We start from the raw sequence: 20,303 nt of genomic DNA, 5'->3' as shown, positions 1-20,303 counted from the left end.
GAAGAAGAAATATATTTTAACTGGTAATCAACTTTGCTTCAAGATATAAAAAAAGAGTATAGGTCAGGTGCAGTGGCTCACGCCTGTAATCCCAGCACTTTGGGAGGCTGAGACAGGTGGATCACGAGGTCAGGAGATTGAGACCATCCTAGCCAACATGGTGAAATCCCATCTCTATTAAAATACAAAAAAATAGCTGGGTGTGGTGGCATGCACCTGTAGTCCCATCTACTCAGGAGACTGAGGTAGGAGAATCACTTGAACCCAGGCAGCAGAGGTTGCAGTGGGCCGAGATCGTGCCACTGCACTTCAGCTGAGCCACACAGCAAGACTCTGTCTCAAAAAAAAAAAAAGTATAAAATAAGCCTACTTATTTTTTTACACAGTACATTAACTAGAAAATAATGTTCAAATGGCTTAACTGACATTCTAGACTAGATTTCTACTATGCAGTCTCCCTTGCCCCTCTAAAATGTCTCATTAATAATCAGTTGTTTTCTGTTTACTTCTTCAAGTATTTCTTTGAGAAAAATTGTCAAGAAAAATTAAATAATTTATAACAAAAGCACAAATATCCTTTATTAATGAGTAAAAACTTGTGCCAACCACAAATAAAAAATTGTTGAGATGACAATGTTACTTTCTGAGTTAGGCAGATAATTTTTTTCACTATTACAGATGAAATCTTGACATAAACTAATCAATAAAGTAAGCTATATAATTTATGTAAAGAATCTTCAAATTCCTGATAATTAACAAGGAACTTGGCTGAGAAATAATCAGAGAAGGAAACATTCAAATGCCTCTCACATTCCTTGGTGTTGAGAAAATGGAAGAAACACTACATCTAGAATATAAAGGTTTGCTTAAGAAGAGCTTCCATTTTATCTTTCACGCAGGCTAGAGTGCAATGGCACGTTCAATCTCAGCTCACTGCAACCTCTGCCTTCCTGGTTAAAGCAATTCTCCTATCTCAGCCTTCCGAGTTAGCTGGGATTACAGGCACCTGCTACCACACCCAGCTATTTTTTTGTATTTTTAGTAGAGATGGTGTTTCACTATGTTGGTCAGGCTGGTCTCAATCTCCTGACCTCAGGTGATCCACCCACCTCGGCCTCCCAGAGTGCTGGGATTACAGGTGCAAGCCACTGCGACAGCCACAGAGATAGGGTCATGTTATGGTGGTCAGGCTGGTCTTGAACTCCTCACCTCAAGTGATATTGTGATTACAGGCATGAGCCACTGCACTTAGCCTAGAAGAGCTTCCCTTTTAGCACTATCTGCTCAGGAAGAGGGGTTACATAAAAATAAAACTAAGCAAAAATAGTCACGAAAGAAACTAAGTAACTTGCAAAACTTTAATTGCCTTAAAAATGTGTTTCCCTTCAAAGTTTTAAGTAGAAACAAATAATGTACACAAAAGCATAGATGATTATGGTTGTCCTCTTCCCTTACAGTTCCACATGTATCTCAAAGACAACCCAAATTGTTAAAAACAGCTATCTTAATCAAACTGTGTAAGATAAAATTATATAGCAAATAGTTTCTAATAACTTTAGATGTTGTGGCATCTTGATGTATCCTGAGGAATTTGATATACAGCTTTGACTTCAAAATATGTATCAAATAAAATGCAAAGCCTTTATTAATTTTCTATTCTACTGTCCTTTTCTTTGCTGAGATTGTTGTCAGGTGACACTGGCACCCAACTCAACCTTAATCACTTTCTACTTGAACTAAATAACAAAATCAATCAGAATCCAAAAGTGTGTAAGCATGTTTAAGATCGCATCTGTACCAGTCCACTTTCCAACTTGAGAAAAAATAACCAGATCTTGAGACCACTCTGCCCTGGGAGGCAGGGATGCAAACAGATAGTTGGGGAAAGGTAATTGGTATCATTCCTTCTTTCTTTTTTCATTATGTCTATTGAATGGTCTCTTTTATTTTTTATACGCCTGAAATTCAGAATGATTAGCTTTTTTTGGATAACATATTTCTCCAATCCTAATTTCTTCATTTAAACCAGGGTAGAACAAAAAGAAAAAAAAAATTAAGGGTAGAACACCACCATTTTTATTGATTAGAATAGATACAAAACAAATAATGCTTGAAGAAAATTATCCTAGGCCCTGTAGTAAGTTTTCTTGATGATATAAGGTGATGAATACAAAACATACCTGTTAAATCTATAGAATAGAGAGAAATAATATCTTGGTAAGGGAAGGTAGAAATTGTAGAGAAATATGAATACTCTTTTGTAGTATTTTTAGCTTTTTGACTAAGAAAGGTAATATTTTAGACTAAAAATTTTAGTATTTTAGCTTTTTGACTCCAAAATTTGTGTTAAAAATTTGATTTTTGGAAGCATAATCTTTAAGGATTTTTAAAAATGAACATATATACAAGAAATAATACACATATGCCTAAAATTAATATTCAAAATCACATATACAATGTTTGTTTTTAAAATCCTAAATATTTACTGTCACTATTTTGATTCCTAAGAACCACCACATTTATGTTAAACTTCACATGATACCAATAAATGATATAGAATTGAAATACCCATTGCTATTAACATTTTCTCATTTATTTTCCAGAACATTTATTTTTGTTTTATATCCTTACCTTCTGTCTGGAAGAAAGTAGATTTTAACATAAGGATTCCTTGGCCTCCCATCTTCCCTGGAAGGGAGATCCTTTGCTCCCAAAATTGTAACTATTAATTGGTGACCAACCTTGTCAAACCATAGTTTTATCTGAAAACCAAATATATTCATTTATCAATTCAAATATTTATTACACAAAGACAATGTTTACTTTTCCAATCTTCACCCCATTCTCTTAGAGTAACACTAGCACAGAATATAAATTTTACTTAGTAAATTGTGGCTAGTTAAAATAAAAGGATATACTATAATAACTTCAATGAATAAAAGAATGATTCAGACATTTCAGTTTGACTGATAAAGCATGTAGACTTTTTATTATCTTAATCTGCACATAATTACATTATCATAATTAAGGACTTTATATACAATGACTACTCTGTATCTTTACTTATGCAAGAATCACCAGTTCATTTTGGTTCCCCTACGATACCGAATTCAGAATAAGTGCTCAAAATGAACTGAGTAGATAGTATCCTGTTTATATAGCATTCATAGGGAATTTTCAAGTAAATGTTTTATGTCATTTCATAGTTAAAAACATTTAAAATATTATAAGCAAAAGGGATTTACTAGTAGCTTTAGTCAATAGATTCTTCAGTTGGAACTTGAAACGATAATGAATTCATGTTTAAAAATTGTCCTTATTCAGACAGAAAGTCTCATTCTTTTGTGAAGCTGATGAATAACACCCTTAGAATAATAAAAGTAGAATAATAAAAGTACATTTTATTTTTTGGGATAAGAAAATGAGAATAATTTCTCTGTGCCATAATTAGGGAAGGGAACTTCACATCCAGCTGCTGAGTTCAGTTGATTTAACAGTTACCACCTCCCACACACATACCTCACACCTGCACACCTAGCTAGCTGATTCTACTATGTCAAGATCTATGGTAAGTATGGCTGTGATCCACATCTTGACCCAGAACTCAGCACATCTCTAGCCACTGTATTGAAACTGAAATGGAACCAGAAATTTGGAACTTGAAAATAATAGGTAAAAATCAGTGCTGGTTATACATGAACCACTGGCAGTTCAGTTCCAATTCCAACATGGCTTTGTTGAGTCCCTCACTTCATATCCTAGGGAATGAGACACTGAGTTACTTTTGAGTCAGAAAAGGTAAACTGACAGCCCAAAAAAGTATATAAAATTATTTATATCATTTTTTTCTTTGCCAAATGGAATCAACCCTTTCATAGAAATGAGTAAGAAATATCCAAATTTTTTAAATTACAGTTGTTAGTTTTTATGTTGTCTTTTTAATTAATGTAGGTTTTATCTTGCTATTATATAACAAGAAGTTTTTCTAATGGAGCTGCTAAGTACAAAAACAGACCTTAGACAAATATTTCTCAAATTGTGGTTAATAAACCTGTGTCAGTACTATCTCACTTGTTTATTAAAAAGTTACAAATTCCTGGGGCCCACCTCTTACCTACTAATCAGAATTTTAACAAGTCCTCTATGTGATCCTCAAGCGCATTAAAATTTGAGAACCACTGCTTTAGATTAAGAGTACAACAACTTGAAGAAAAAAAGTCTACAATATATGAACAGACAACAGTTCAAATACTTGCTTGTCTAATAATATTAGCACATAGATACAGATAAGAAAAGGGGGCATAAAAGAGACTATTCTTCTGGCAAAAGACATGAGGGGAAAACAATGAAAGAAAGAAATGCAGGAATGTTTAATTGTATACGAGATGAAAGAGGTGTTATAGATGGTTTCATGGTTCTAAATGTGTGACCAAAACCCAATTGATTTCTATGGTATTCTCTATTTTCACCAGTTATAAAGACTTTATGGTTTAATTTTTTTCTAAGACATTAAACAGCTTTCTCTGAGGCTCATGACAAGAATATTAAGCACCTCAAAGAAAAAAAAGATTCTACAAGGTTAAAAAATTCCTTTGCAATAAATGTTACATTTAAGAAACAAAGAAATAATAATTAGTAAGAGACTAAGCTAAAAATTATCAGGGCAAATTATTGATTTCTGTGAGAACATTTTCAGGGGTTAAACTAAGTACTTGTTGCCATCTCTACCAGCAATATTTTTGCTCCTTTAAAATCATTAAACTAGCATTTGAAATATATACTTCGAAAGTCTGACAGAGAGTATTCTTTACAGATTTCCTTATGCCATAGAAAATCAAAATATTATCACTTACTAATATTATCCATTTCTCATACAGACAGTAAGCATATGGCAAGCATATGGCTTTCATATTTTTGCTATAATATTTTATAGTTTACTAAATTATAAATTACAAATGTACAGATACTAAAATAATTTGGATAGCAAATGGGCACATTTTAACTTTACTAATTATTTGATCAAAATTAAACCTTTTAATAGACTGTCTTAAACTGGGTATTTGATAATAGCTCTAATTTTTATTTATATTATAGGACTTGCATTGAAGTTTTTAATAGATATCCAGTTCACATAATCAAAACAGATTTTATTAGGTACATCACTTCATAACATTCTTAATTTCTTATCTGTGCTTTTTAAGTAAGAGGTTAAAATACAGCTGTTGATCCCCCAAAATATAACAAACATATTTCAAAATTCTGGTCCTGACATAGACTCTGTTTAGCCCCAATTTCATTATTAAAAATATTAGTATAATTTAAACTGTTTTAAAATCATTATCATTCCAGCTTTAGCATGTAACCATTTTTAATTTTCCTAAGTAGGACCTAAGCAGCATACGTAAATATTTTCTATTGTATAATATTAACTAGAGTAATTTTTAAAATTTAAACAAAATATTACTCAGAAGCAACAAATTAAAAAAAAAAAACATGCAGCAAAGCAAGGAAAGCATACTACTACTTTTAAAAAGCTATATTGACACTACTTTACCATATAAGGGTTTCCTAATGAAAAGAGGCAAACAACTTGTACCCAAATATGACAGTAACAGTAAATAAAATTGCAATGACAAAATATTAACAAAATAAACTCAACTTATTTTTATTTGGATTGCAATTCTGTTCTTTCAAAGTAAAATAGTACTTTCTAAAAACTTAACTTTATATATAATATGCATAAAATTCATATTTTAAATAAGGTACAAATTTATTTGCCGGTCTCCTCAAGGATTTATTACTTGGAAAATGCAAGAGAGTATAGATGTTAAGTGATATAATGAGCGATTTAAAGAGACAGTAACCTTAATATAATAAAGGAAAATATTGATAGTATAAAATTAGCTATTTCTGTAATGTGACATATATGAGTAGAATCTACATTAAACCTACTTTAAATGCCACTTTGACATCTATAAGGTTTAGCATTTAGTTTTTCATTAAAAAATCACTAACAAAGATTGTCTCTTTAAATTTTTATTCAGTATTCTAATCTCCATGCAGAAGTTTACAAGCTGGCTAATAAAATGATTTGAAAGTCAATAATATGGTTTGGAGCAACATACCAAAATAAGTTTTCCTACTAACGCATTTTCCAAAAACATACAGATAAGGGTTAAAACACAACTTTAGTTTCTATCAGGCAGACAAGGCCTTTACCTGAACCCTAGGAACAAAAGGCGTTGTTCTTCTACTAAGGCTTTGGCTCTGGTAAGCAAAATTAAAGAAAAAAGCAATAAAACAAAACCAAAAAGGACAACACGCTGGAACTAAAAGACCAAAAGTAAAAACAAACACATACAACTATCCCTTAAATACAATTTTTCCATGACAATATTTATCAAAATTAAGTACTTCATGTAATGAATAAATTTGTCCAATGCCAAAATATATTACAAACTATAAAAATATTAGAATTTGTATAATCCAATTGTTCAATGTCATTCACATAACAGGAATAAAGACTAGATATAAAATAACATATTTGGGCTCATATATTTTGAAGAATGATTATAAGCATAACCCAAGAATCAATAAATTTCAGGTTTTATTCTTAAACACATTACACACAAAATAGGATACTGCAAAAAGAAGTTAGTTGAAAATGTGTTACCGAGTTATTAGCGAAAAGCCATCTGTGAAAGTAATTGTGTGACATCTCCAAAGTATGTCTAACCAAAGTCAAAAAACTTACTCAAATTAGCTTTAGAATTTCTTAAAAGAATAAACACATTAAAATTAAAGTGTGTGGAAACATATTGAATTAGTTGATTCATACTCGATGAATCCATATCAGGTTCTAGTACTGAAACACCATCATTGGACATTTATTATGTACCACTCAATATAATATGTTTATTGCTAATGACAATATCTTATTTCTTTCTTATACAGTTTGCTATATTTTTCTTAGCCTTTATTGACAGTTAAGTTTATAGCCTCATGGTATTTCCAATAACCTTATGAGATAGTGGCTTCTACCCCCAATTTGTAGATGAGGAAACACAGAAAACTGCTAAAAACACTTGGCCATACTCAAACAAAAAGCAAGACAGTGTAAAGGCAGAAAATAGAGCCCAGTTCTAATTAAATCTCTAAATCAGGTTCTCAGAATCAAATCAAATTTCCTTTCTCTTAGTGACTTTTGGTTTTCATTTTGAAACAGTTTCCAAAAGACACCACAATAATCAGAATGTTGCCTTTATTAGACATTCCAACATTCCAACAGTTAAAACAGAACATAATCCAGGTTTGGGAATGGATTTCAAGGCATTTAATTCTGCTTCTATCACCAAGAAGCAGATTCTGATTCCATCCCATTCCTCAGATTACTAATGGACGTCTCTCTTGTCTACTTCAAAATCATAAACAGTTAAAGGCTTCTCTCTTTCCACTGCTAACTGGAAACAGATAATGCGTACTAAGAAGACTTTTGGCCAATTCAGTTGGCATTGAACAGACACGGTTTATTTAAGACATAAATCTGAGGCCTGAAGGAAAGCAGATTTAAAAGCAGACTGTCATTCAATCATAAGTCATCCTTCTCTCTCTCTCAATCTCTCTCTCTCTGTTTCAAAACCACGGCAGTTTCAAATCTAAGCTGTTTTCCTTTGTGTGCATATATTCCCAAAGGAAGAAATATTCAGATATGGAGTCTGTTACTGATGTCTGCCTGCATTACCACAGGCTGTTACAATGCTTTAGTAAATGACAGAGGGGATACATGAAATTCAGAGAGAAACTCAGCATGCTGAAGAAGGGGACTAAACAAGGTACTTTAGAAATACATTTTATGTCCCCTGTCCTCCTACCCATTTTGTTTTAGACCAAAAATATTAACGTTACAGAATACTTTTACAAGTAAATATTATGTCATAAAAGAAAAGAGTCACATAAAAAGAAATAATACTTTCAATTAAATTAATCCTTTAAAACATTTTTCTATGTTCTAAAATGAACTCATACATACATCTCACAGACTTCTGAAATCAACCTTCTGAAACCTATGGCAATTTACATCTAATCTTCACCCATGAGTTTATATTTTAAATATGGTTCTAAAAATATATTTTTGTGTTGATATTTTAAAAATTAAGGTAAAATCCACAAAACATGCACCTAACCTTTTTTTTTTTTTTTTTTTTTTTTTTTTTTTTTTTTTTTGAGACGGAGTCTCACTCTTGTTGCCCAGAACGGAGAGTAATGGCGCAATCTCTGCTCACTGCAACCTCCACCTTTTGTGTTCAAGTGATTCTCCTGCCTTGGCCTACCGAGTAGCTGGGATTACAGGCATGTGCCACCACGCCTGATTAATTTTGTATTTTTAGTAGAGATGGGGTTTTTCCAAGTTGGTCAGGCTGGTTTGAACTCCCGACCTCAGGTGATCTGCCTGCCTGAGCCTCCCAAAGTGCTGGAATCACAGGCATGAGCCACCACGCCCAGCCACAACTGACTATTTTAAAGTGTACAATTCAGTGACAATCACTGTGTTTAGAATTCTGTAGATTCACCACCTCTTTCCAGTTTCAAAACATTTTTATCACCGCAGAACACTCTATACCTTACATAATCACTCCCTATTTTTCCATCTCGCTGCCCACTGGTAACTACTGCTTTCTGTCTCTATGGATATTTCAGATAGGGATGGCAAACTACTATGTGCCTCACTGTAATTTGTAATTACTATTAATTCATTTATATTATAAGCATGAGAGATACGATTCAGGCCTCATACAAATGAAGAATTTGAATTTGCACACCACAATTTATTTTGCAATTTAATGTTGCTTTCTACTATTAATTGTACTACTAGCTTTAACACATTCCTTTCATGCAATACTTTCAGAATAACAAAGTTATGACAATGAAGTGTAAAAGATTTAAAAAAAAAAGTCTTTCATTTATAGAAATTTTTTAAAAGGCTATGGAGTTTCTAAGGAAATAGAAAGGACACATACCTCTTTTTAAATTATGTACTCCTTTTAAATGGATATATAAAATAAATATTTATAATATTTACTTAAAATGGAGTCAAAAATACTGTTTAAAAGTAACTTGGAAAAATACTGCAACCATAAATCAACCACAGATCATGAAGTGAGTGAAATAAAATATTATTATCAATAAATTCAATTGTATAATATGTTCCCACAGAAAAAAATTGAGTCTTTTCTTACTTTGAAAATAATTGAAGCTATATTTTCTTTTAACACCCTATTATAAAACTAGCCAAAGACTATAAACAAATTAAAAATATTAAGAACTATAAAAGAAATCCACTGAAGGAAAAAACTGCTAAATTATGGAAGAACACATTTTAAAAACGGAGTCATAATAAGGTAGTACTGTCAGTGAAAATGCTAACATACGGCCTACATGGCATAAACCTGAGTTCATGCTGATTTTCCTCACCAAAAATATAAATGGCATTTTCACTGTTATGCCGCAGAAAAATAAGCAGCAGGACAATTCAAGGATGGAGAGAAAATAAATTGCATACATTTAAAAAATAATCATCAGCTTGAGTATGAAAATGTAAACAACAAATTTACATTACATGTATATTTTATAATCACCTCCTTTGAGAATGCTATTATATATATATATATTTTTTGTATTTGAGACATGAACTGACAGAATATTAGGAAGGTCAGCTCACATAGTAGAAACATTATCATTGTTCTCAGGCATTAGCAATATCATAATTTTGTAAGTGAGGTATGGGCCCAAGTAAAAATTCACGAAAAGCAAAAATGTCCAAAGGTAGAATAGAAGAAAAAAGGAATTGTAATGTTGGTTTATAAATTCCTAGTTTTCCTTAGTGTTGATATATGTAGATATATTTTTCCAACCTCTACATCATTAGAGCAAACCAAAATTGTCTCCTGGCTGATAGAGACAGGATTAAATATAAAGGGAACAACATATACAAGATAGCATCTTACTTATGTTTTCCTGGCTGCAAAATATAAGAATAAAATTTATAAGTTACATAAAGGTAAAAACCATTCCATCATGTTCATTTGCATTCCCACTAACTAGCACTATACTAGATGTGGGGGTCAGAATTTAAGACATACTTCTTAAGTAGATGATTGGAGTTAATTAGGTAAAACAATTTCTGAAGAAAAAATTTGAAAATAGATTTCAAGAATCCTAAAATTTTCCCTTGCCCTTTATATTGTAATTTTATTTCTAGAAAGTTATCCTGACAAAAGGATTTTGTCCTAACAAAAATATTCAAGATTTATATTCAAGAATTTCCACGGTATCATTATTCATAATAAGTTAGAAACAAGCAAGATATCCTACAATAATGATTTAAGTTACAATGAAGTATTAAAATAGCCATTAAAACAATTTTAAGAGGAATTTTTAAAGACAGGAAAACATCCACAATGTTACTAAATGAAAAATCAGGATTCAAAATAGTATATATTTATTTTAGTTTTGTTTAAAAATTTATATGTATGTGAATGGTTATATGTCAGTGTCTGGATTATAGGTGATTTTTATGTTTTATTAATTTTTTGTACTTTCCAGATTTCCCACAATAAATATGTAGTATATTTATAACCAATATATTTTATATATGTGGGTGGGGCATGTGTGTAAGTGTGGACAATTTCAAAACATATGCAGCTAAAAGTTTTACTACTTATATCATAGTGGAACATAACCCTTCCAAGTCATAAGAAAAGGAGAAAACAATACACATTTTAAACTACAACATTGCTTATAAATCTAAAGACTATAATGGTTATACATGGTTATAAATCTAAAGACTTTACATGGTTATACAAAAATTCAGAAGTGAAACTTCTAAGTTTATATTTCTCCCAAATATTTAACAGTTTATCTATTACCATATGATTTTTTAACCATGAAGAAAAATAGCTGAATTTGAAATTTGTCTAAATCCCTGAACTGCGCTTCTCCTCTGCCCCTCCTAGTCCAATCCGTAATAAGACCTTGGGATTCAAATGAGATAATAAACTGATACTTATTTATTACAGAAATCTAACTTCCACTCCTTCTTTGCCAACTCAAGCAAACTATATGTACACATAGACACAAACATAGACACACACACACACACGCACACACGCACACACACACAGATTTATTTATGGACTGGCATCATCCAGTCCCAAAAACATTATTTAAGAATGAACTATTGAAATGGATCCATAATAAGAAATAATATTTATTAGCATTTTATAGGATGGCAGAATAAAATATACATTTGTAAAGATAAATGACAACATATGTGCTGTCAATATATGTAAGAGAATAAGTAGAAATAGGCTACTTATTGCGTAGGCTCAAAAAAAGACCACTTGTCTCAAATGAAAAAGTTTACTCTGTTTATCAAATAGAAAGGAAATGAAAATAATAAAGAGAAAAAATTATTTTAGTGAAACATTTGCATTCTCCTAATAGCATCTGATATTCTTTTTTATGTAATTTTTCTGTTATTGTCACCTTTATGGTCAAAATAGTTCTAAAAAAAAAAAAAGACATGTCTAATAACTTTTTAAATAACTTCGAATAACCTTTTTTTCCTTTTTGCATATACTTCAGTACTATAACTCCTTTCAATTAATAAAACTACTTCACAAAAATCAAATACTACCCTTTCCCCTCAAAAAAAAAAAAAAAGAAAGAAAGAAAGAAAGAAAAAAATTCATAGCTAATTTTCAAAAAGGGCTATCTTTTTTGGTCTTAAAATATCAGCCTCAAATAGCTTAGTTTTTAACTGCAACTGTTTAAATCCAAAATTCAGTGTCTAAATTTTGACAACCTAAATACCTTTTTAATACTCAGGAAATTTCAAGTTTAGTAATCGCCAACAATACTCATAATATTAACCTGCATTTTTCTAATATATAACAATAAATTTAACTATGTTAATATTTTAAAATGGTTAAGTAAGGAAATGACAACAGAACAAATGAATAAAAAGTAAAGATATTTGTAAAGCTCCTCTGATATCAACACAATATAAAATGCATAAATGAACACTTAACTTTTATTTTAAAATGTTCAAATCAGAGATCACTTAATGTGCTGTTATCTGAAGTATTCAGCAATCTATTATATATTTCCCTATTTATTTTGTCTATTGACAAAAACATCAAGTACCATTATATTACGCAGCAATATTCAACTCCAATGAATACTATGAACTTACACCAAATATCCTTAAAGTTGAAAAGCATTGAAGAATACATAAATATTTACTTTTATCTGAAATGCTGTCTTTATATAATGCAATATTTTTATTTCTCTTAAAAATCTACAACAATTTATAGTCATCTTAACGTACAGAGCAAAAATTATGAGCTTGAATTTTGGTATAATTACTAAAGTAAAAAAGGGTCTAGGTATCTTCATAAAATCTTTTATAAATTCCAGAAAATCTAAACTCTACAAAATGAAGCAGTATGATAAATAATCAAAATTAGATTTCAAAAATTAAAATTTTAAGAATGAGAAAGCTGGAGGTTAAAAGCACAATTATGTTCTAGGAATAACTTGGTTTGTAAAAAACTAGCATCATATCTTAAAATCACTATTTGATATTCCAAAAAGAAAAGTAAATGTAATGATTACATACTGAAAGTTGTCCTGATAGGAACTGTGGAACATCCCGCAACATTCCAGGACTCATAGGAGAGGTAACAGAAATAGAAGGACGATCCATTTTTTGAGACTCGAAGGAGCTAGAACCTGAAATGATAATTATACATAACAAATAATAACAATGGCTCTTCACAAGTACTTAGTAAATTTTGCTACATCTTTTAAATTATTTTTTGATGTCCATAAAATGTCATTATATAGACCATTTTCTTAGACACAACATTCCAAATATTCTTTTTTTTTTTTTTTTTTTTTTGTTTTTTTTTTTGTTTGTTTTTTTTTTTTTTTGAGACAGAGTTTCGCTCTTGTTACCCAGGCTGGAGTGCAATGGCGCGATGTCGGCTCACCGCAACCTCCGTCTCCTGGGTTCAGGCAATTCTCCTGCCTCAGCCTCCTGAGTAGCTGGGATTACAGGCACACGCCACCATGCCCAGCTAATTTTTTGTATTTTTAGTAGAGACGGGGTTTCACCATGTTGACCAGGATGGTCTCGATCTCTTGACCTCGTGATCCACCCGCCTCGGCCTCCCAAAGTGCTGGGATTACAGGCTTGAGCCACCGCGCCCGGCTCCAAATATTCTTAAAGGGTTTTTGTGGAAGCAAAAGTGCAGTACAGGGATTCTCTTAAGACTAACAGTGAACCATTTTTTTATGCCAATTATAGTAGAGACAGACCTCAGACCTATACCTCAGGACTTAGTTACTGTCTGTTAGGTGTACTATATTCACATTTTACAATAACATAGTAAGAAAATTTTAAAAATAGAAACAAGAAGTAATCAAAACATAAATCAATAAAGCAACTGGAAGACAGACTACATTTGCAAATGCTAAAAATTAAGTCCAAAATTACTAATTTTTTAAAACAATGTCTGGAAGAAGATAACAAATTAAACTGGCATAAAGAAGTGAGGGGCATGAAAAAAGGAAATAAAATATTAAATATTTACTGTCACTATTTTGATTCTTGGGGTCAAGAATATTCCCTGTGTATCTGTTGTGTTCTCCAGACAAAATATTGCTGTCATTCACTGGGATTCAGAACACTGGGGAAGACCTGTGTTTAAGGGAATGGATGTATAAGAACTGAATTTGGAACACAGTGAACCTAAATCTCTGAGACATCCAAAGGGAGATGTAAAGCAGCTAAGTGGAAGTACAAATGGGAACAAATGTCAAAGTAGAGACTAGTGTTGGAAATTAACCTGCAGAGTTGTATGTCTAATTGGAAATAAAGGTGGATAAAACTCACCTCTAGAAAGAGTACAGAGTAAAATGAAGGGTAAATTGCAAGCCTTGGGATTTGAAGTAACGATGATACCTTTTATATTACCAGCAAGTAGAAAGAATGAAGCCTTTCCAGCAAGAAATAAGCTGGACATTTTTGTTTTGTTTTGTTTTTACAATAAAGGTTGTTAAGCTTCAGGTAGCAGGAAGACATAACAGAATGTATATATTCTTTGACCATCCAGGCAGGTAGGAACAATAATAGCTCCTTTTGATAGTGTTAACTTAGAAGTCAAACAGCTGGCAATCACAACCATAGGAAGAAAAGAATTCATTGAGGGACCAGAAAGGTTAAGGACAGGGGCTTGGAAAAACATCAATGTTTAAACAATAAAATACTGGATCTAATTTGAGAAAGGACCCCTGTCTCCTCTGAAACAATTCTGGAATTATAGCCTACAGACTTTTTTAATAGCTAAAATAAGATAAATGTTTCCATGTTGCTCACACAGTATCTGAGAATTTAATAAAGGTAAATACAAATTTTAACCTACCCCATAGGATTATTGTAAAGATTAAATGTGATAGTATAGGTACAACATCAAGCACAGTTGCAAGTACTAAATAAAATGAGAACAATAAGGATAAAGATGATAATATCATTTTATAATACTTATAATTTTATTATTTATTTGTGGTACAGTTTTATGTGATCGTGATATTATTTTGGATAGTCATTTAGCACTTAGTCAAAGATACTGAATCAACCGTATTTTGAAGTATAGAGCTATGGCATTCAAAGGACTACTCTGATGAAGACTTCAAAGAAACTTGTAATTGCAAATATGAAAGTAAAAAACATCTACTTTAACAGTATATTCCCAATTATTGTGGTATATAGAGAATCTGACCATCCTTATTGCTATCATCATGGTTTAGGTCACCACTGTCTTGCCACCAGATTAACCTTCACACTAGTTCGCTTTGCTTTTACCTTGACTCTATTTAAGATATTTGCAACCTAGTAGTCATTTTTAAAACTAAATATCTCCTAAAAACCATCCTAGACAGCTCCCAATTTTCCTGAAAATAAACGCTGAAGTCCTTACAGTGGCTTATATATGTAATTTGCCCATTATTCCTCTATCCTCATTCATACCATTCTTTCCCTTGCTCACTCCATTCAGCTACACTGCCCTACTTAAATTTCCTTAAATGTAACTTAGGCCTTCTTGCCTTAAAGCCATTATATCCACCTATTCTATACCTGGAAAGATCTCCTCCCTAGGCAGCCACTACAAATTTTCCCTCCAATCCTTCTTTCTCAGTATGGTCTATTCTGATCAACATATTTCAAATTGAAACCCTTTTCTTCCTCTCTCCTAATATCCCTTACTGTACCCTCAATCAATCAAGAAACTTAGTTCATTGGAAAAATTAATTTAACATTTGAAATAGCACTTAAAATAATTTTTAAGATTATAGATAAATTTGATACTGAACTTATGTATTTGTTGTTCCATTACTGCTCTGATGTTAAATCAGAACTATTATCCCACTTTCCAAAAATATAAATTAAAATAAACATAATTATTCACTAGTTTATTGCAAGCATTTCCCCCCACTTAACGGGGAAATGTAACACTTACTATGTTATTTTTGGTGTAAACTGTATTTACACCAAAAATAAGTGTATATTTTTATTTGAGATTTGACACAAGGGGTAAATATTAATGGTTACAGTCATTCAGTAAATTACATAAAGGATCATAAATAGTAAATTTACAAATAGTAAATTTTAAAACTGGGGGAAGTTTTGGGGATGAATTTTTGAGAGTAGTGGGTAAGTTCCTGATTTTTTGTTGGGAAGATGGTTTCACAGATATATATGCACGTTGAAACTTACCTAATTGTGTTATTTAAGTATCTGCAGTTTATTACAGTATACCTTAATAATGCTATCTAAAAATCTGTAATAAGACAATCTGGTTAAAAAAAACTTAAAATAGTCTACATTTTTGTACTTTTCCCCACAGTGACATGAATACTAAATTTTCCATCTTTATATGATTACATACTTGATAACAAGGTTACCATATTTCTTACTTGACATTACTAGATAATTCATCTGACCTCTGATGAATGCAATTATAAATAACATTTTCTTCTAGAACAAATAAAACTTACTGGACTCCAGTTGTGCATATGTGCTATCAGGTATTCTAGGTATATCTCTGAAATGATTAAAAAAAAAGAAAGCAAGAAACTGTTTCAACAATTAATGCAACTCATGTTTTATAGCATTATCAAACTATTAATAGGACAGTGTAAAATGAAAAAAAACTGTATAATAGTGGCAGTATTAAATATGAAACAAGCCTTAGTACTTGTTACTAATAAATTATTCTGGGCTAGCCCCAACTATTGAAAAGGAATTAAAATTCATATGCATTCATAGAATATTTACAAAAAAACAGACTTTATTTTCTGTGTGCTTCACTATACAATTATCCATTAGAAAAAATTTGTATTTAACAAGATAAGTTTTAAAGATACATTTTTATTCGATTCTGCTCTTTGCTTTTACCTGCTGTTCTAAATAAGTAACATTTAAGTGCAAATAAAATATCACCAAAATAAAAATTAAAATATTTGGATTGTGACTGATACTTTTATTTTATTTATTTTTATTTTTTCAAGACTGAGTCTTGCTCGGTTACCCAGGCTGGAGTGCAGGGGCACGATCTCTCCTTACTGCAACCTCCACTTTCTGGATTCAAGCGATTGTCCTGACTCAGCCTCCCAAGAAGCTAGGACCACAGGCACTTGTCACCACACCTGGCTAATTTTTATATTTTTGGTAGACACGGGGTTTAGCCATGTTGGCCAGAATGATCTCGAACTCCTGACCTCAAGTGATCTGCCTGCCTCGCCCTCCCAAAGTGCTATGATTACAGGCGTGATCCACCAGAAACTTTTAAAATGTAGTAATATCATTGAGAAAGAGGCAAACATGTTTCTACAGGGAATCTCAACATTACCTTGGCACTGTATTTACACCAAAAATAAGTGTATATTTTTATTTGAGATTGACACAAGGGGTAAATATTAATGGTTACAGTCATTCAGTAAATTACATAAAGGATTATAAATTATTTAATATATTAAACAAAAATATTACTTGATGATCCTTTAATACCAGGAAATATATTTGATTAATACACTAATCTTATACACTGCAGTTTTACCATAATACAAAACTGTGAAAAGACAAAATAAAAATGAATACAACTTCAAGTGCCAGATTTAATACTTTAAAAGGAACATTTCCATAAAACTAAGCCACCAACCTAAGTCGTTTTTTCAGCATTTTTTAAAAAAGAGATAAAAATAATATAGGCCCATGATTTTCTAAATGAATTAAAACTGGACATTACTATTGCTACAAGAAAGGAATTCTGTTGGCTCCACCCTAGAATGCTCTTGCCCCAAATCTGCATTTAATCATTCATTATCAGTAATATTTTTCTGTTGTTTTTACTCTGATATAGGTATATATCTTATCTTGGCATATAATATAATTCAGTTACCTCTTTAATATTTATTGCCAATGTTTGGAAATTGTCAATTTTAATCTATAGACATTGTATTTAATGCATAGGCATTATAAAACAGAGGTACAAATTACAAAGCTAAAGAGTACTTTGGTGTTTGTTTATTTTTGGTCTATTTGTCCATCCTGTTAAAAAAGAGCACGTTTTTCCATTAACTGTTACCTCTATCTATAGACTATTACTAGGAATCGTATGTCTTTGGCTCTTTCTTTCTGATGTTGAAATCTCCATTTTGAAAAATGTAAAATGTCTAGACTATAGTTGATTTATAGTCTCCTTCCCCTACTAAATCGTATAACCACCTTCTAAGGTGTTACAATAATAAAATGAATAAACACTTAAATATTTCTTCTTCTTTTGTAACTAACTGTATATTCTACCATTTGTATTATCAGATAGAGAGATATCATGATTTTTGGTGAGGTGCTTTTGCTAAGGAAAGATAAAGAGTTACTGTCTATAAAATTATTTCCATAAAGCAATCAGAAATTATTAGATGGCACATTACAAATTGTTTAACAGTATTTAACTTCATACACATGTAAAATGCTGAAACCAACTTACCCAATAGGCCTTGAAACTACAAGCTCCACTTGCGGTTCAGGTTTGGATTCTAGAATGATGTTGTATACTTCCTCAAATGTGGCTCCTTGCAATAGCCTTCCATTCCATTCTAATACTTCATCACCTATAGTGTGTGTCAATAATAGTAATCTTATATATAAAATTTGATCCCATAAAATACACTTAATAGCAATCTTAAACTTCAATAAACTCCATAGGATAAAATAACCATTATACAATACAAAACATACTGAGAACAGTTCCAGTGACATAAAGTTTGATGACCAGGGTGATAGCAGATGTCACAGAAAAGGACAATGGTCAGAGGAAAAAATTAAATAAATATTATTTCTGTGTAATTTCTTAATAGAAATTCTAATTCTAAGCAACTATCAAAATCAGTTGCCTCTTTAAAGGTTTTATGACTGTGCTGTAGGTTTCCCAATATACGTACAACTGAGCACCTTGTTTTTCACTGTCTAAACTCTCTTGTAAAAAACTTAATAATTAGTATCTTATCAAATCCTCTTTAAGGTACTCAAGGATTTCTCCAATAGTATCCATTACCAAAGAGATAAGGAGTAACACGTGGTAGGAAATATGCATTTATCCATAAAGTTTGTTCTAAACTATGTTAGAATTTTCTCAAAAGGAAAAGGTCTTATGGGCAACAAAATGGTTAGTGTTAAATACAGATTAGAATACCCACCAGAAAAAAATAAGGCAAAGTGAATATAAAAATGATTTTATCTACTATGACTCAAGAAATAATAGTTATGACTTTCCATTAATGAATAGAGACTTATATTTAAGTTAAATGAATTATTATTGTCAAATCACTTCTAAATAAATGAAAATAACTCATTAACTACTCAAATTGAATGGTGTAAATGTACAATCAAAGGTAAAACTCTACCTGGTCTAAGATGTCCTACTGTATCAGCTAAACTTCCTTTTTTTACTTTAGTAATAAATGCACAAAGCCGACCTGATTCAGTCATCTTTCCTCCTACGACCTGTTTAAAAGAGGAAAGTATTAAGATGGGAATATTGTTAAAATAAGCATAGTTGAATATTCAGGTAAAAAATACCTAGAACAATTTACCACACCTAAAATGCTAATTTAATGTACAGAAATGATTTCTTAATTTATTGTCTCTATTAGGTTAGTATGTGCCCTGAGAGCTAAGTCTTTTTCACATATTTCAACCGTTTTGCCATTTAATCCATTATTTGCTGAAATGTTGCATAACTTAGAAACACCATAACAATTGGTAATTTTCCACCTTATTTCAGAATTCTTGCTTTTATTTCCGAAAACATATTTTACAGTATCATATTACTTATATAAACATATCTAGTTATAGATGTAAATATTTTAATACAAAATTTTGGTTTATTTTACTATAATTAAGATATACCACCAAATTTTCATTAGTAATCTTTTAGGAACATTGATAATGTGCATAATGATGATGGATCTTCCTTGAGAAAAATTACAAAATTTACTTAGTTGCATCATAAGTAATATAAACTTCAGACCATCTGCATCCCAATTTTTCATTTTCATGTTTCTATTAAAATATATCTTTTAGAAAACGAATAAAAATGTTAGGAATAATGCTGTGGAGTCATATGTATACTTGTAAGATATTAGCATCTTACAAAATTAATGCTTTGATTCTAATCAACTGCCATTCAGACAAGATCTCAACTTCATGGCAAGTGAAGCAAATAATAGCAATCAACCTCACTGACTGAAATGAATTGTTTGTTCTCTTCTAAATGGAGTGAAAGTTACTCAAATTCAAAAATCATGGGGTGTATCTTATTCCCTGCATTTTTTCCATAATTACAGTGAATTACACATAGCTGCAATTCAGTTGATAAACTAATTAGTTCTATGTTTGATTCTGAAAATTAAATGTATATCTCTTAAGTGCTTATATCCTTACATAAATATTTAAAAACTTTCTTGGCTTAACAAACATTATTAATAATTAATTACACTGGCTATAATGATTATTGATATTTAAAGCTTGCCAGGCACTGTACTAAATGTTTACATGTTGATTTATTTAATCATATTATAACAAATCAATTATCCTTATTGAACAGATAAGAAATCTAAAGCTAAAGAAGTTTATTTGTCCAGTTTCCTGTAACTAGTAACTCCTGTATTTGGAATTGAAG

The 20,303-nt window shown here is 31.1% G+C and overlaps 1 protein-coding gene across 45 annotated transcripts in view; it reads right to left on the bottom strand.

Annotated features, from left to right (window-relative positions):
* Nucleotides 1-20,303, bottom strand: part of RIMS2 (regulating synaptic membrane exocytosis 2) — a 730,833-nt gene that overhangs the window by 314,123 nt on the left and 396,407 nt on the right. For 25 of the 45 annotated variants that reach the window (XM_074387016.1, XM_074387028.1, XM_074387027.1 and 22 more), the window contains 6 exons: nucleotides 19,027-19,126; nucleotides 18,111-18,234; nucleotides 16,120-16,166; nucleotides 12,680-12,792; nucleotides 6,220-6,267; nucleotides 2,632-2,762 (listed from right to left, as the gene is read on the bottom strand). In XM_074387016.1, coding sequence (XP_074243117.1) covers nucleotides 2,632-2,762; nucleotides 6,220-6,267; nucleotides 12,680-12,792; nucleotides 16,120-16,166; nucleotides 18,111-18,234; nucleotides 19,027-19,126 — 563 coding nt within the window. The remainder of the gene's footprint in view (nucleotides 1-2,631; nucleotides 2,763-6,219; nucleotides 6,268-12,679; nucleotides 12,793-16,119; nucleotides 16,167-18,110; nucleotides 18,235-19,026; nucleotides 19,127-20,303) is intronic. The other 20 variants (XM_074387002.1, XM_074387013.1, XM_039464780.2 and 17 more) reach the window with 1 other exon arrangement.

The sequence above is a fragment of the Saimiri boliviensis genome, chromosome 15, assembly GCF_048565385.1.
Source record: "Saimiri boliviensis isolate mSaiBol1 chromosome 15, mSaiBol1.pri, whole genome shotgun sequence".
Taxonomy (NCBI): Eukaryota; Metazoa; Chordata; class Mammalia; order Primates; family Cebidae; genus Saimiri; species Saimiri boliviensis.
Note: the sequence above shows the minus strand (reverse complement) of the source record. Positions and strands in the feature narration are given on the sequence as shown.